Source organism: Choloepus didactylus, chromosome 13 (assembly GCF_015220235.1).
Source record: "Choloepus didactylus isolate mChoDid1 chromosome 13, mChoDid1.pri, whole genome shotgun sequence".
NCBI classification, from domain to species: domain Eukaryota; kingdom Metazoa; phylum Chordata; class Mammalia; order Pilosa; family Megalonychidae; genus Choloepus; species Choloepus didactylus.
In genome coordinates this window covers 9,339,659-9,358,160 of record NC_051319.1, presented here as the reverse complement: position 1 = coordinate 9,358,160, position 18,502 = coordinate 9,339,659, and the positions used below count along the sequence as shown (strand labels likewise).

The following is an 18,502-nucleotide window of genomic DNA, read 5'->3' as shown; positions in this document are numbered from 1 at the left end:
CTGGATTCTTGGGAAAAACAGAAGATTGGAAATCTGGGCCTGTATTTTCACATGAAACCCTGGCTATAGCTGAGTAACCCCTTCCTCTTTGAGAGAGGCATGTCCCTGCAGGTTCACTCTATTGTCCCCTTGACCCCACTTTAGTTCCCTCATTTATGTTTTCTGCCCAATCCCCATAGGCATGGGAGTTGAAGACATGTGATGCAGGGCAAGTGGAAAGGAACGGCTCTCTTTGGCCCTATTATGATACCACATCCACTTTGTGATTTCATGAAGCGACTGATTCTATTAATGACAGATTCTGTAAGTGATTCCACTGTAATAATGAGATCTTAAGACTGCTTAGTATTTCAAACTTTGCAACTGCAGGTTACATGTTCATTTTATCTTTTTTTAATTGTTTGTTCATTTTTAAATGAACTTCTTTGACATTCAAGAGATTCCTCCTAGATTCAGCATTTAGGATTTAGCAAACACATCTATTTTCTCCTATTTGTTTTACAGATTTGGTCCTATCCCTCGTTTTACCTGAGCCTTTTCAAAATCAAAAACAAATTCCTCTTGTATGGATACTACTCCATCCTGTTGTTACTTTCAGTTCTTCTGGAAGTTTCTAAATTCATGTCTTCTGTCACATGTCACAAACAAGATAAGCATTTACTAAAGAAGTATTTTTCTAAAGGGCACAAGGAGCAGAGAATCTCACCTGCAGGTATTAGTGTGAGCTACCTTTCTAAAATACTAAGGTGAGAACTAGGAAATCCAAATATCTGTACACAGCTTGTTAATGCATCAATTCCCCCAAAATGTTAACTGTAAGATATTTGTTACACATGGGCTGTCATCAGAAAGATGCAACTACTAAAAAGTATATGATCAAACAGTAGACTGCAATTGACTCTTTAAGGATAAGATGTTTTCTCCTTTGCTTCTGATATTGCCAATTGCTTGAATGGTCTTTGTGAGTGCAGTTACGTATCAGGCTATCATCTTCAGGAAATAGCATCAGCAACATTTTGCTGTCATCCATACCCAAACACTCTAACAAGAAAAGCTAAGTTGTGGCTGTCTTCATTCTGACACTTTGTGGAATGCATTCATAATATCCCCTTTAATGGCAAATGTAGACTAGGGGTGGCAAAGAAAACTCTTCAGGAGATCATATAACAGGGACAGATCCATATTTCAAGTCATGACCTAAGTTGACCATTACAGCTTGATCTGAATCCATATTATTGATCCATACTGAACCCATACTGAATCCATATCCATGATCCATACTGAATCCATATCCATATGCTTTGTTATCCCAGAAAATGAGCTTGTTGTCTTTCCCTGTGTAATTCTTGATCAATCAGCAGGTCATTTGGCTTGTACTAACACCTGAGAAGCAGGATTTGCTTCTCTTTTAGGTTTCTGTTTTCGTAAGGGTTATGATGTGAATTTGTTTTCTCTTCCAAGGCGGCCATCATGCAGTTCAAACAAAATGGTCCCCACCTTCCCTCTTATGTTTTCTGTTCTCTTTCAGAGCATCCCCCATAACAGTATAGAGAGGCTGCTAGACAAATCAGCAGGTTTTCATGAAATCTGCAGTATATACAGTTGAAATGGATTAAGGGCATTGGGACATGTTTAAAGTCTCTTATTAGCCTTGGGTGCAGCTATATGAAAAAATATTTCAGTTTTATACCACTCAGCATCAGTGCACTGGTGAGAGGCAATGTGCCAAACAGGATGAAGCAGCCTATCACAGATAGGCAGGTGAGACTCTGCTCCAGACTTCTTCCTCCCCAGAATCCCATTATTTGGCACACAAGGCTTTTTTGTTCTTCCTAAACAACAAATCAGAAACTTCATTAAGCTTTGAATTTTCCAAAACCAGTTGGAATTGATGACATCTGCTAATGGTACCCAAATACCCTATCATTCAATGGCTGATAAACACTAGTGTCTTAGAAAGCCACCATTATACTGCCCACATTGGTATTTGTATCTTGACTTCTTTCCTCTAACAGGGCCTGATGCTCCATGACGCAGACAAGGAGTGAACTGACGGCATCTTCCTTCTTTGAGTCATTTTGGACACACAGATGCTGTGTAGGAAATGTTATAAAATACTGGTTATACCGAAGTCTAAATCTAACTCTGTGCTACCAATGCAATTAATCTAAAACCCTGCAAAGATAAGTGTTAAATGAACAACCTTAGTCACTAGTAACCATTATAGTAAGAATAATAAAGAATCTTCTTTAAACTGTAGATACCAGGATGCTGCTCTCTTATTTGGCAGATGTAATATCTGCCAAATAAGACAGCTGTGAATGAGGTTGACAACCAGTAATGCAAGGGCACCCTCCAATGGGAATGGAGAGAGAGAGCAGGTCCTGGAGGTGCCCAGCTGGGCCCAGTATTTACATCTCATTTGCTGGATCTGTGAGAAGTCTGGGGTAGGGGGGTCTTGGAAGAAAGACCAAGTTACCCTGGATGGCAGAGGACATATGAGGGATTCTCAGGACAGGACCTATTTCCAACCAGTAAGTTTTCAATATTTTCACAACTGGTTAAATTGCTGAACCAGCTGAGTACCAGCCCTGGCTGTGATAAATCAACACTTACCATGCTAGTTTAACCCAATTAAATGTTTGCTACTGAACATTATAGTCACTAATAATAATGGTAATATAACAAGGGGCATATTCTTGCCACTGATCATTTTATTTCATTAGAACTTTCAGGCATTTTTTCAAGGAAATGTGGGATTAAGTCAATTAAAATATGCCTCACATGGCCATATACTTACAACTGCTGCAAAGATATATTTCTGGTCTTTTTCTTGTAAAAAGAGCAGCACGTCACTTAGAAGTAGTGCTAGGATATCTTCAAAGAAAAAAACAATACCAGTATTAATGAAGCACCCACAGCTTAAATTCCTTTATTAAATATTTTCATTTCATGTTTGAAATTTACATAAATTTAATAAAAATTAAAAGTCTAAGATTTAGTCTAATTATGAAACTTTTATAAAATGTCTATATTATGATAGTCAAATCAATATTCTCTAGATATCTAGTAGACAAGCTGTATTTAAGTGTATACTTTGTGTGCATAATTATAGTTATAGCTAAATCTCCAACAAAATGTAATCCTGTAGTTTTTAAAATAGGAGAAAAATAGCCGATAAAAAGAAGATTCTGATAGAATGGGGCAAGCCATTACTTTTTTTTAAAGGACTTAATTTAAAATATTAGAGTTCAGCTTCTGCCTTGAATGGTATACGTAAACCTGTTATTTTGTTTCTTCTTGATCTGAGGTAGGTTTGAGATTTTGTACTTTCCTCAAAATTGTAGATTCTGCTACATGAATAAAGAGCAAATAACATGGAGCAATTGGGTATAGAGATTGTGATTATTTAATACTCTTTCAATATCATCATTGCAAGTTGCTGATCAATAAATCCCAACTCAGTCATTACTTGCAACCTCTATCAAAATATTATAATTCTCCAATGGGCAATAACCTTTGGGTATCTAGAATTTAACTATCTCTTCCTCCTCATTGCTTACCTAAGGAGTTACTAAGGTGAAGATTGAAAATAAAGAGACAGGCCAGTGGTTCTCAACCCTGACTGCACAGTAGACTCATCTGGGGAGCTTTCCAAACTACCTATGTTTGGACTTCATCCCAGACTGGTTACATAAGAATCTCTGGGATGACACTTGAGCATTGGTAATGTTTTTAAACTCCAAAGGTGATTCTAGTGTGTGGCTCGGGTTAAGAAACCCTGGATCAGGCAATGTGCAAACTACATAATCAATCCTTCAGAAGCTAAGTAAACAGTTTAGACTCTAATCAGCTCAAAAGAGTCAAGTGAATGTGTGTAAGCAAACAGCTGCCCTAAGAAGAGTTTACACCAATGTCAACAGGTATATTTATGCATTCTATTACTCATTAACAAAGATGACATTCCAGGTTTCTTTCATTTCCACCCTCACTGGTCTGAGAGTCCCTGTTGGCTTTGCACACAGCAGCCTAGAGGTGCAGATGTGTCCTGCCTCATTTTTAACACAGCACATTTGCCAGAATAAGACTTCCTGTGCCAACCATCAGAAGAATTTTCAGTTCCTCTGATTTCAAACATCACAAACTTATGAACTCATAAAATTTACATGTAGGTGTTTTCTTGGGGCAACAAACTCCTACCAAAGATTTGTAGTGCTGGCCACATTTGCCTATTCAAGTTCACAACTCGCTCCTACCAGAATCTGTCAATTGACCTAGGGTTTGTATGTGTGCCTTCACTTCTGAACCATTTTTCTGTAATAATCCAGTCCTCTGTTAAATGAATAACATGTAAAAGAAGGGGAAATTGGTATAAAGCCACAATACCTTTGAAACGACCTGTAGCAGTTTTCCAATAAACAAGGCCATCATATAATAGAGTCCTTTCTTTACTTATCAGGGCCTGCTTCCTAAACACATGGCCATTTTTGAGCTTTGTATATGTTTTGTTTTCAATCTTATTTAGGATTTCAAGCCATTTTTGGTTTCTCTCATATTCGCTGACTTTTAAATCCACCGCTGCAATCATGTCTTTAATTAAGCCAAGAGCTTTGCATAAGTCTTTATGTTCTTCAGTTCTTTCTGCATGAAAAAAAGGAAGAACGCCAAGCAGTAAACCAGAGTGCTAACAAAGAAAACTTGTTCTTTAGTTTTTACATACACTTAAATGTATCATCCAAACAATAAAAACCCCATGAGAAAAACTTTGAATTAAATTCAAATACTATAGAAACACTCTGCCTTTAAAAATCTGTGAACATAAAAGATTTATATTATCTAATGTGCTTCCGCTGAAATACTGTCAATAAGGGCTCTACAGATTGGTAAGAATTGGCCCCTAGAGCAGAGAATGTGTTATATATTAACTTAGGCCTTTCTTCCACCTTCCCAGACACAGGTAATCAAGGATCCCCCTAACACGTTTCTTAGAATGTAACCCAGCTGTGGGCCCAAGCAAGTCCTCCCATAGATGCACCCACTAGGTGTCATGCTTCGGCCCAAAGCCTTTTGCCTTCCTGGATCCCTTCCTCCATAAAAATAATATTCAGAATTGTATTTTACAACTGTACTGATGCAAAGATGAAGATTAATATTATATAGTAAAACACTCTCTTCAACCTAAAAGTTTATGTTTTGCCTTCTGATTTTAAAAGAAATTACAACATTTTCGTGGGCCAGAGGCACGGTGCCTAAGGATAAGTAGGCCCTGCTCGTGCCAACAGCACAGATAATCATCGTTTCCAGTTGTTCTTCTCTAAAACACTGACCACCTGCTCTTATATTCAGATCATCTTAAGAAAATTCTGGAGGGGTTTCTGGAATAGCCTCCGGAAACCCCAGTTGAAAACAGACTTAGCTATTTCCTGTATTTGATGATAAAGAATTTCTAGTTGATGTTTACCGAGGGGAAGAGGGGCCAGAACGTCCTAGAAGGAAAAAAGAAAAGAAAAACTGGGAGAGAAAATAAATAGTTCTGTAGATTCTGGAGGAGCAGAAACAAACTAGTAATGGCAGTCAAGAGGAATGACGATAAGTCCTCCAAAGGTTCTCAACATTTCCAGGTTCTAAATGCCCTAAGTATATACAAGCAGGTTTTAGCAGAAAACCTCCAGGAGCTGATCCTAACAGCCATCTTTAACATGGAAGATACTTTCTTTTTTACTGCCTGTCAAAGAACACACCACACTACCTTACTATAGCTCACCTGCACTCAAGCCTCTGTACACAGATTCTTTTTCCTAAAAAGCATTTTCATAAAAAGTAAAGTTGAGTAGAGAAAAGCAAAGTTGAGTTACAAGGTGACTGGGGTACAGTCAAGAAGAGGCCCAAAGTCTTTTGACCTGTGGAGACAATTTACTGTCTTCTAATATCATGCTACTCAAGACAAATAGTTACCTTGAGCTCTACACTAGATCTACGGAATCAGAATCTGTATGTAAAGAAGATAACGCAGGTGAAGGGTGTACCTAATAAAGTTTGAGAAGCATGGCTATGATAGAAAATCATGGTGAACCAGTGTTCCCAGAAGCCCAGGGAGAAAGAGGGCTGACCATCAGCTAGTTCTGACCAAGGAGGTGGCGTCCATTTGGCCACCATATAACCATACCTGGAGAGCCATTTCTGACACACAGTATGAAAGAAAAAATAATTACTGTTATTTATTTTAAAAAGAATTTGGCATGGGTTGATTCTTGAGAGCACTAGCTGACCTGAGGCAACCAGACAGTTTCTAGTATTGGGGGTGTTACATTTAACTTGAAATGGTAATATAAACGTAATGCAAACTTGAAAACCTTTATTTTATTTTCATTCTTTGGCTGAGAACAAAATTTATGAAGCTTTTCTCTTTATATATTCTCTTTTATGTCAAATTACAGGTTGGAGTAAAAATGAGGCACAAGGAGTAGATGTTACCACCCTTTCCTGAACTTAGCCTTAAATATAACTGAAAAAAAAAAAAAGGAAAGAAAAAATTGTGCTTTTCTACTTACATAGAACAACAACCAAAAAAAAGTTAAATAGAAGTTAATGTTTTAGAATGGGCACTTAAGCTCTTATTTTAATTACCTCTAAGTCAGCTAACTGTAATATTAGTACTGATTGAGTACTTTATATCTGACAGTGCACTGAGCACTTTTTGAGACAACCTCATTAAATCCTCAAAATACCATAGCACAAGGATTATTATTCTCAGCATGAGGATTATTATTCTCATTATGTAGTTGAGAAAACTGAGGCTCGTTTAATTAGCTTGCCAAACTAATGAGCGGCAAAACCAAGTACACACAAGTTTACACAATTCCAAACCGAAGTCCTTGCTAACATAACATACCATCACCCTAATAATTCTTACTCAAGATCAATAAACTAGCTTGAGGAATAGGCAATTTTATTCATTCACTCACTGCACTGGTATATATTTACTTGATAGCCTATTATGCATCAGCCATTACACTAGACATTGAAGATGCAGCTGTGAAACAGAAAGACACCATCATTTTAGGTCTCTCATGGAGTTTACAGTTCAGCCACATGCATTAATAGCTTCTCAAAGGATGCCAAAATGTTACTTCCTGGAACTTGAAGAACTGGCAGAATTAAAAGCAAATCCCTCACAGAAGCATTCTTCATCTAGTAAATCATTGCTTGGGAGAGCTGACATTTGGTGATAGGAGCATATGTTTCATCTGACTGCTATGCACATAATAGGAAGATGAGGAAGAAGAAGAATTAAGAAGGTCTGGATATGGGGAAAATATAGAGGCGTAAGGCAGGGTCAGATCATGAAGAAGCCTGCTTGGTTTGGTCTACTTAGAAGAATGCAGACTATTGGCTGAGGCACATTACACAAGATAATTTCTCAAAATGAATCCAAATCCTAAGGCTTTAACTGTTTCTCCGTAAGGAAAAACTTTGTGACCCAAAGGCTGTAAGAATTTATAGCTTTTTAGGACACTTCAACTATGTTTAAAACTAATGAAAGAGGCTAATGCTTGTGCTAGTTGTCATCACTCACCCTTTGTGTACTGCAATATCCTTTCCACCAACACAGGGTACTTTGTGATGCGCTGAGTGACGAGCAGAATGCATTCTGGGATTCCTCGGCGTCGAGCCAAGAGATTACTATTTCGGAGCTTAAAAAATGCATACACATTTTTACATACACACAAATGCTATCTGTATTTATATTTTGGTATGAACTTAATAAAAAAAAGTATTCTGGCATGGTATTATGGTATTATTCTATTCAGACCTAACATATAAGTAGTCATTAACGAAAATTTGATGCATTGTCATTAATTTAAATTATATACATTGTCATTAATTTCAACACCCTAACTCTCCAAGATCAAGAAGTTTTAAGTTACTCTTATGTATTTATAATTCATTCCAATAGTGAGCAAGTTCTAATACTTCTAGGTGCTAAGAGTCATTAATAACAAAAATTTTTAAAAATAGAAATCAAAGTTAGATTTTGAATATGTTTGCAATTAATAATTTGTATATCCAACATGTCTTCCTCTGCATTTGTTATTATTCATCATAACACTTAAAGTTCCTCCTAATCAGAGCAATTTTTTTTTCTAAAAATCTCAAGGTATCCCTATGTTTTCAATCCTCAATATGCCTGTATATGAAAAAAGGAGGAAGGAGAAGCTGGTAGCATTCTTAAATGCCAGATAAAAATCTAGAATGTGGGAAACTTTATAGGACACATTTCTTCAATAAATAAATCAGAAGGAAAAAAGCAGGGGGAGGGAACATTTAGATTAAAAGAGATTTTTCAAAGTTATGACTACCGCAAGCTACATGTGAACCCTGGTCAAATCCTGAGTTAAACAATCCAGTTTTATGAGATATTCAGGGAAATTTAAATACTGGCCAGCTATCTGATGATATTAAGGAATTGTTGCTTACTTAGGTATGGTCATGGTATTGTTATTGTCATTTTTAAAGAGACCATATTGTTTAGAGATATATACTGAAATAGTTACAGATGAAATTATATGATACCTAGGATTTGATGAAAACTAAGCCAGAGGGGGTAGGATGGAGGGCAAGTAGTAGGGGTATAAACAAAACAAGAGTGGCCATGAGCTGGTGAAAGTTGTTGCACTGAAGCTGGGAGATGGGTACATGGGAGTCCATTGCACTAGCCTCTCTATTCTTGTATGTGGTTGAAATTTCCCTCGGCACCAAGCTTTTGTTGCTACTGTTGCTGTTGTTGTTGTTTTAAAATATGCCCGCTAGGACACCCTGGTCTGTCATGTGTTTATATGTTTATTTTGTGTGACTCACCCCCACAAAGGCAGACAAAATATAGGGACAGAAGTTATTAGGAAATACCTAAAAAAGAATCTTCTGGCACCCAGAACCACCAAATTAGGACATTTCATGATGCCGGAAGGGTTCTGAATCCAAATGACCACTTTTCAGAGTGATGAAGAAGTGTTTAATATGAAGGGAATGAAGTGGCTGAAGGCCAAAGCTCCTTTGAACTCTGAAACTCTATGACTCTATAACACTCCACCTATAGTCCAGTTATGAGAGAAAACAGAAAAACAGCCAAAGCTGTCTTCTCCCTGTGTGTGTCAAACACTGTCTCTCCAGACACCCTACATGTTCCCTTATTACTTGGAGAATGGATCCTGTCCTTATTTTTCACTTTGGTTCTGCTGGTTTATAACTTGTTGGGGCATAAAATAACCTCTCAAGATAGCACAAATATGCCCAAAAGCTTGGAGGACATGGTTTCGCAAATATAAGATGCAAAAGAAATGATTTGGGAGAAATATTTTACTAACGCAGCAAAAGATACTTTCCATCTTTGCCACAAACCTATCACTTCCTTCTCTTTCCCCTGAAAAACAGCACCTGGATGTGAAACTTGTTTAAATCATGTAAGAAACAAGCATGATCTCTCCTTGCTGGGTAACTATTCTATAATAGTTTAAAAATGCTTACCTTAATAAAATTCTGAAACTTTTTATTCTGCTGGAGTTCTTTAAAGAGGCTAACAGCTTCTTTGTGATGACTACAAAATTCTCCATATATTTTCTTCATTTTATTTGCATTTTCTTCTGAAAACTGAGAATAACATTTCAATAATGGTTTATAAATTTATTCAGTTCTTAATACTGAAAATAGCATGCAATTTTCATACATTTCAATAAATTTTCTGCAAATACAAGAATAACCATCATGGAACACAATCTCTTCTTTTCCACAAATAGTTTTAAAATCAAAAATAAGAGGAAGTAATCTAGTGGTAAGGGGAAGACATCAAGCTAATGTGCTTATTTTATATTCCGTCTAATTCAATAATCACAAAGCCAAAGGAAAAATATTTGATATTTTCTGTTCTTTTTTAGTTTTTATGCAAATGTATCATTTCAATTTGTATTTTTAACACTTACAGAGATTGAAAGAAGAGCATATGGCCACATTTAGGGGTCCCCAGGAGGGTCTGGAACCACCACTTGACATTTACATTGTCTAACTGACCACGTTCATGAACTTGGTCCCCAGTTGGGAATTTGATTTTTGTTACCACATCAAGAAGGGATCTGGCCAAATGATTTTGCAAAGGAACAAAGCTTACAAAGCTTACCACAAACAGCAAAAAGCTAAACTCTATTTTGTTCTCAATTCAGTCCTCTCACAGGGACTATTTCCAAAACAGTGCAAGACAAAATTCCATCTGCCCTTTGGAACCTGAAGCATCTAACAGTTAAATACCCGTCATAATTATTATGTCCTAAATCTAACAGATAACATTACCAGGTGTCTTGAGAATATTACTCCTTGTCTGGAAGGCACTGTCATGAACCAAGCTTACCCGCTGTTAGTAGTACCTCTTTTTCCTTAGAACCTGATAGACTGTACCATCAGATCACAGCCCTGACAAGTATAGACCTGTCCGAATCCAGAGAGAAATACAACTTAGCTATTTCTGATCAACCAAGATGGCAGCATAAGATGCTCCAGTGTGTCGTTCCCCCATAAGATCTTTGAACAACTAGCCAAAACTAGCAAAGCCACCTTCCTGAGAACTCCAGAAAACAGTTAAAGTGTTGCAATAACTGGATGAGTGCCAAATCAAGAAAACACATCTTTAAACAATGGTAGAAGAAACTCACAGGGCCCTTGCTGGTCCTACCCCAACTACTTCCCTGTTGTGTATGAAACCAGTTTGTGCTCTGATTGTGGGTCCCTGGACCTGTTCCAGAGGAAACAAAGTAACCCCTATGTGCATACTGCGATGCCTATATGTAGGTGCCAATCAATGGGGTGGTGGCGTGAAACCCATCTCTGGCTTGCCCTCTCTGCACTTGCCCTGCAGGCAAAAGCAGCTTGGGGGCAGCTAACACAGTGCAAGAAAGCAATAGGTCATAGAGTCCTGCAGCAAAGGATTACCAGCTTTAAAACATAAACTAGAGCTTCCAGGAGGGGGTGGGGTTCTATTTCACAGGGAATAGAGAGAACATTTCTATTCTTGTAAATGGGGGAATTCCTAAGGCCAGGAGCAAGCACAAGCCTAGGACAAGATGCAGCCTAACAAAAGATGACCCCCACACTTCACATTTACCTCATACTGATCTTCTTGATAGGAGAACTAAACATTAAAGGAGAGCTCTGGTCATTGCAGAGCCAACTTGCAAAACCGTGGAAGCTGTTTTTTATGTTGGTTGGTTGGTTTTTGTTAGCTCCTGGCAGTCAAGAGAATCTCTTTCATATCACTAGCTAGACACAAAATTAAGGAACATATGGTTCAGGGACTAAATCTCAGAGTTAACACTTTAAAACATTACAATGTACAGTATGCAACAAAAGATTACAAGACAAACAAAGAAATAAGAAATGATGGCCCATCCAAAGGAACAAGATAAAAATCCAGAAACCATCAAGGAAGAAGACCAGACTTTGGACATGTCAGAAAAGACTTTTAAAAAATGACCCTCAGTATGATCAAGGAGATAAATGAAAACACAGAGAAAGAACTAAAGGATATCAGGAAAACAATGAATGAATATGAGAATCTAAATAAATGGATACAAATTTTAAAAAGGAACCAACCAGAAATACTGGCGTTGAGGAACACAATAACTGAAATTAAAAATTCCTTAGAGAGTTTCAACAGCAGACTGGAACTGGAAGAAGAAAGAATCAGTGAACTCAAAGACAAGAGACTTGAAATGAATCAAACTGAGGCGCAAAAAGAAAAAAGATTGAAAAAAATGTGAATGATTCTTCAATTGTAACAAAGATATTATGCTAATGTAAATGTCAATAATGGGGAATACTGTTAAGGGGGTATATGGGAATTCTGTACTGTCTGTATGATTTTTTTCTGTAAACCTACAAATGCTCTAATAAAAACAATTTTTAAATGGACCAAAGATTCAAATATAATACATAAACTATAAAACTTTTAGAAGAAAACATAGGAGAAAATCTTCAAGATCTGGAACTAGGCAAAGAGTTTGTAGACACGACACTAAAAGCATGATCTACAAAAGGAAAAATTGATAAATCAAACTTCATTAAACAGACTGACACATTCATTGCCTGTGAATTTTGCTAGTTGAATCCTCAGGGGGCCAGTTTATTTACAGAGTATTAGGGAGAACCCTTACCATACCCACTATCATGGCCCACAACCAGAATAGAAAAGTAGAATTAAATCCTTTTCTCTGAATATCAGGGATCCTTTCTCCAAAGGGGAAGTGTGTGCTTCATGCAAAAGACTATTGACCATGCAATGTGCAATAGCCAGTTTACCAAAGATTGTTCTCAATTTAATCCCAGATTTTATCCATAAAAATTATATATAAATACATAATTGAGAGAGAGGTGTAATTTTCATTAACTATGAGAGTAACTTAAAAATGAAAATGTTTTCCATGTTTAGAATTAAAACATGGTAATAGCATCATTATTTGTACAAATAATTTCAAATGAAAAAATAGTAAAAATCTTGCATTTCATTTCTGAATGCACTCAGATTCAAGTTCCCTTAGACATATTCATAAATTTGTATTCAAACTATCTCACAAAGTACTTTACAGTCTCTTCACTTGGCCCTACTAGTTGGCAATGTAAGTTGTGGGTGATATATGAGGAAAGAACAGGTCTAGGCCTTTAAAGATAATCTGCAAAACAGATAACTCATATTAATAACTGTTATTACTTATGTAGATTTTTACATTGTTAGACATGTAGAAGTAGCCTTTACACAGTAAATCATGTCAATGTTTTGTTTTTAAAGCATTAGACATATTTACATCAATGAACTTGACTGCATACAGCTGAACTCCGCTGCTGTATGTGACAGGGTGAAACTGCTTTAAAAATAATGTTTTTGGAGAAGATGACATTTTGGCATCTAATTTAGGAAAAGCCATACTAAGGCAACTACAGATGGATCTTCACGCCTTTCCCCAGATGCCACTGGGCAATGCAAAACGCAGTATTCAAGTAAATTCCTGGTTTGATTTATATCTAAGTGATCCACTTATTTAATAAACGTTTTATTGTGCCAAACACCATTCTAGGTACTGGATATATATAGCAGTTAATCAAATACACAAGATCCCCTGCCTTCCTGGGGCTCAGTCTAGTGATGGTCAACGATTCCCACAAAATTGCTGAATGCCTCAAGATATCATATTCTGAACTCTGGTGTTGAAACAGCAGATTTTGATTCAAATTCAAGCTAGGTCACTTACGAGATGAATGATCTTGAGAAAGCCACTGCTTTCTCAATGCTTCAGTTTTTGTACCAGCACAAGAAGAAAAATAATATCCACCTCATAGCATTATGAAGGTTAAATGAGGTAATATACATCAAAGTACCCTAAAAGTGCCTGCCAAATTACAGTCACTGAATGCACTGTATTTATCTTTTCTATAGTTGTATTTTTAATGGCAAGCCCCTTCAGAGAGACCAGGAATCCATTAAGAATTTTCAAAGGTGTGTGTGTGTGTGTGTGTGTGTGTGTGTGTGTGTGTGTAGGCAATTAAGAGAGTGGCACCATCCTTTCTCATTGATGCTTCAAACATTTCAACCAGCTAAAAATTGCCTTTTAGTAAGATTTGCTTGTCTTGTCCCCTTCCCCCATCTCCAGACAAGGACTCCAAGCCTTAAATGATAAGAGATTTGCCCCCGAGCTGACATTTGTGTTGGCAATACTGGTGAGGATATGAAAAGGCCCACCGGAGGAGCCACATTATTAGAGAGCCATCAGATTAATAAAAAAGTCTTAGGCAAACCTTCATAAGGGGAATAATTTATGAGTGACTCCTGGTGGAGGCAGCCACGGGGCCAGGGATGATGCAGCCAAACCATGTGACACACAGAAAGTCAGCCACTGGTTGCCAGAAGCTGTCAGGCATCAGTCACACAAACTAATGTCAAATAAAAGGAAACTAACTATACTCGCCTGGCAATTCTCGTCATGAAACCAATTCCATTTCTCCATAGGCTTTTAACACTGCAGGCAGTCTGCACACTCCAGGTTTTGAGGTCAGGGCTTTCTAAACTTTCTTACCTGTTGGATGAGAACATCTCCAATTCGGTTGATCACAAAATTCCTGACGTTGCCAGCACAAGATTCCTGCCTTCGCTCCTTCATACTATAGAAAAAATGCCTGTGGATTTCAAGTAACTCATCCAAACAGGGGAAGATCTTATCCACGGTGCCGTGGTCAAGCTGCAGCTCCTCTTTCATTCCTTTTCTGAAGATCTCGGACATGATGAAGAGGGTCTGGATGTGATGCATTTCCGTCTGCATGAGCTCTGAAACAGGTGAGCAGAAACACGTTTTAAAAAACATGTGTCCCTATTGCCCTAAATTAGTTGCTCCATACTATATGTCATACAAATAAAAAGAATGTTTAGGAATGACATTGCTTCCACTATAAAAGTCAGCATTAATCAAACATTTAATTTAACTCAAAATATGACACTATTTTCTTTCTCCAGGTATTAAATGAGAATAAGTATAAGTCAAGTCTGATATATCAGAATCCATATTACCTGCAACTTTCCTAATATAACTAGCATCTTTAGGTACCTTCATCTAGGAACTAGGTCTTATTCCCCTGTCCTCTAGTACCTAAGTTAGGTTTTATTTGGCTTTCTTTTTTTTTTATTGAGTAGGATTAAAGTTGATCTGGTACATTAAATTGAATTAAATGTAACCCAGTTCTTCACTTGCAGAAAGCAAAAAATCTTTTTTCTCCAGGAAAAAAAAATGCATCATGATCAAAGGATGCTATGAAAAAAGTGAAAAGACAATCCACAAAATGGAAGAAAATATTTGCAAATCATTTTTGACAAGGATCTAATATCCAGAATATATAAAGGATTCTTATAACTCAACAATCAAAAGACAAATTGCCCAATTTGAAAATGAGCAAGGGATTCAAAGAGCATTTCACCAAAGAAGATATACAAATGGCAGGTAAGCACACGAAAAGATGCTCAACCTTGCTGGTCATTAGAAAAAAATGCAAACCAAAACCACAATGAAATACCACTCCATACCCACTACGATGCCTATAATTTTAAAAAATGGACAAGTGATGAAAAGGATGTTGAAAAATTGGAACCTTCATACATTGTCAGTGGAATGTAAAATGGTTCTACAGCTATGGAAAACGGTTCGGCAGTTCCTCAAAAGTTAAACATAGAATTACCATATGATCCAGCAATTCCACTCCTAGGTACACAAAAGACTAAAAAACAAGGATTAAAACAAAAGCTTGTAAATGAACATTCATTGCAGCACTATTCACAATAGCCAAAAGCTGCAAAAATAACCCAAACATCCATCAACTGAGGAAGGATAAACAAACTGTGGTTAATCAACTATTAATGGAATATTACTTAGTCATAAAAAGGAATGAAGTGTTGATACATGCTACAACATGAACGAACCTTGAAAATATGATAAATGTAAGAAGCTTCACAAAAGACCATATATTTATGACTCCATTTATGTGAAACATTCAGAATAGGTAAATCAGTAGAGAATAGAGCATATATCAGAGATAGGAGGTATTGGAGGCTAATGGGTACAGTGTTTCTTTCTGGAGTAATGAAAATGTTCTGGAATTAGATAGTGATGATGGTTGCACAATTTTGTAAATATACTAAAAACCACTGAATTGTACACTTTAAAGGGATGAATTTATGATCTATGAATTATATCTCAATAAAAATGCATCCTGAGAGAAAACAATAATTCAAAATCTGTGGGAGCACCAGAAGCACAAATTCTAGATTAAGAAGTATTTCCAAAGCTCAGTGCAACTTCTGAGAATATAAAATATCAGCCATGGAGGGTAAAGAAGTCTAAATGTGGCTTTGTTTATTATTTTATCATAAACAAAAATCTCCTTAATTGGGAAGCCACTAACTCTAAATTAGTATCGTTGTTAATATTATTAGGTATCAAGGTTTTAGAGTCTAGTCTGTGCTAAGTATATTATCCATATCATTTCATAAAATCCTTTAATCCTTTTGCCCATTATGACCGTATGAAAAGGAATTATTTTCTTCATCTTTAAAAGAGACAATGAGGAAGAGTGGATACAGGACCAGGCCTGGAACACAAGCCTTTTTGATGACAGCAAAGGCCATGCTGTGGATTATGCTACCTGATAATTCATTGCCAAAGGGTTATATTATTTTTAATAATCTATGAAATCAAGAGGCAAAGGAAGAAAATTTAGAGTATAAAATAAATTGAATGAGAAACATTAAAAGAGACAGCATCTTCCTTACCAAAGTAACTTCCACCTATACATCCTTTGACAGATTCAAAGCATATTTGCCCATCATCTCACTTGATCCTCATAAACTTGACCCGACACGGGGTGAGGAGGTGTCCACATCGCCAATGAGCTGTTCTGGTCCACACTTGCATACACATGATTAGTGAAAACTAAAGAATTCTCATCTTTAAAATAACTCGTTAGCACCATTTTTTAGCATCTACTTTGTCCTAAGAGATTTTAAAAACTGCTTTTTTTACTGACTAGTCTATAACTAGGACCCCCTAATTCAGATTGCCTTCTACCCTCCATCCAGAGTTGAATTCAATACTCAGGAACTAAATACTCAATCGTGCATGGCCTAGCCCAGGCACTGCCATTCCCAATGAGGTTTATGTGAGTCCCCTCTCATCCCAGTTGTGTGCAGTTCAACCTGCCAGGCCATATTCAGCAACCCTGTCCCCTACATTTAAAATATGTGCAAGTTTACTGTGATTTTTACATAAGAAGCAGTAAAAGAGTATAGGCCAAGCCTAAGTTAAAAAGGGTATGGGAAATAAAAGTTTCTTCCCTATACCTGGAAGATGCAATGCCTCTTTAAGCTTCATAACATTTTAAACCTAAGTGTAATTATCCCCACTTTATAGGTGGGGAAAGGTCCAGATGAGTTAAATAATTTGTCCGAGACCAGGTAACTAGAAAATGGCAGAACTGGGACTTGAACCTAGGTCTGTATGGTTTCCAATGCCATGTTCTTTCCTCTATTCCGCACTGCATCAGCCCCAAAAGCAGATCTGAAATGCTTACCAAAAATGACATCCTGTCTTTTGATGACATCTTTCTCCTGCCTATTACAAAACGAGGGATCCACCACAAGACTCCAAGATTCCGCTTCAAACTCCTTGGCGTCGCTGCTGAGGGCACTCCACAGAGAAGAGTCCACAACATCTAAGACATGTTTAGAAAAGAAAAGTCAGAAGTGTAGTAACACACATAACACAACAGACCTTCACAAGTACCTGTGTTTATGAACTCGTCACACTGAATAAACATGAACACAGAAACAACTAAGCCAAAATATTGTTAATGTGGAGTTGAAACACCTGAAAACCAAACCATTGAACTGATCCAATCAAGACAGCTTTGGCGAAAGAAAAGGCACATCAAATATTAAAATAGTGACTGTATATGTGGTTAAAAAAAAAAAAGGCATTTGAAGATTCTGTTGTTTGTCTGGATTTTTCTCTACTTTAGTTTTATTTTTAGTGAGCAACAGAGTTGACAGTGTGCTTACAGAACCTCAAATCCACTGACTTCTTTTGCCCCAGGTAATTCTGCATGATTTATTCAAATCTGAACTTTGTACTTGTCCACTTGGTTTGCTCTTTACTTGGCTTATAGTCTTTAATATAAACCTGAAGCAGAGCATAAGGACTTGGGGGTCACATAAGAGGACAGATTTTTCTTACAGAATTAGACAACACACGCGCGCGCACACACACACACACACATACACACACCCTTCAGGAAAACAAATCCTATTTGCCCGAAGGACACACATTAGAGAGATTCCAGGTCAGAGCAGTTAAAATTAGACGACAATGGATTTAAAGGGCTTAAGATTAAAATAAAAGAAACCAATTCCTTGGGTCTTTCATTTGGTTTTCTTTCACTTATTAATGCAGCTTGGATACAATAACCAGTTTCCCAGATTAAGTCCTAATCTATGAAATACACTTTAAAAAATGTTTTCCACTAGAAGTAGGAAGCAAGAAATGTGGATAAATACCTCAGAGAGCTTAGGCAGATCCATTCTTACCTAACTAAAGTCTACATTTTTTAATGTATGACCCTATTTTGATTTAGCAATAACTGTAAAACAATTTTTAAAAATGACAACAAGCATACAATGGCTCTCATTCTCTTCATTATGATTTTGACATATCCTTTTGGGGACAATGCACTTTAAAATGTGTCATGTTTCCTTGGCCAGTACTAGTACCGAGTAGTAGTCTCCTCTGGGGCTGAATTTTCATTTTTTTTAATAAGTAGGACCCATACCAAAGAGACTTCTTTTAAAAAGAACAAAAGAATATGATCCAAGCTCATATCCTTGAGAAAATATTCCTTTTGGCAAATGCTCACAGAAACACAAGAAAAT

General features: G+C 36.9%; 1 protein-coding gene across 4 annotated transcripts in view; it reads right to left on the bottom strand.

Moving 5' to 3' along the window:
• ARHGEF28 (Rho guanine nucleotide exchange factor 28) overlaps positions 1 to 18,502 on the bottom strand; it is a 305,822-nt gene that overhangs the window by 48,758 nt on the left and 238,562 nt on the right. For all 4 annotated transcript variants that reach the window (XM_037801233.1, XM_037801232.1, XM_037801234.1 and 1 more), the window contains 6 exons: positions 17,149 to 17,289; positions 14,112 to 14,359; positions 9,526 to 9,648; positions 7,577 to 7,694; positions 4,387 to 4,641; positions 2,801 to 2,877 (listed from right to left, as the gene is read on the bottom strand). In XM_037801233.1, the coding sequence (XP_037657161.1) occupies positions 2,801 to 2,877; positions 4,387 to 4,641; positions 7,577 to 7,694; positions 9,526 to 9,648; positions 14,112 to 14,359; positions 17,149 to 17,289 (962 nt within the window). The remainder of the gene's footprint in view (positions 1 to 2,800; positions 2,878 to 4,386; positions 4,642 to 7,576; positions 7,695 to 9,525; positions 9,649 to 14,111; positions 14,360 to 17,148; positions 17,290 to 18,502) is intronic.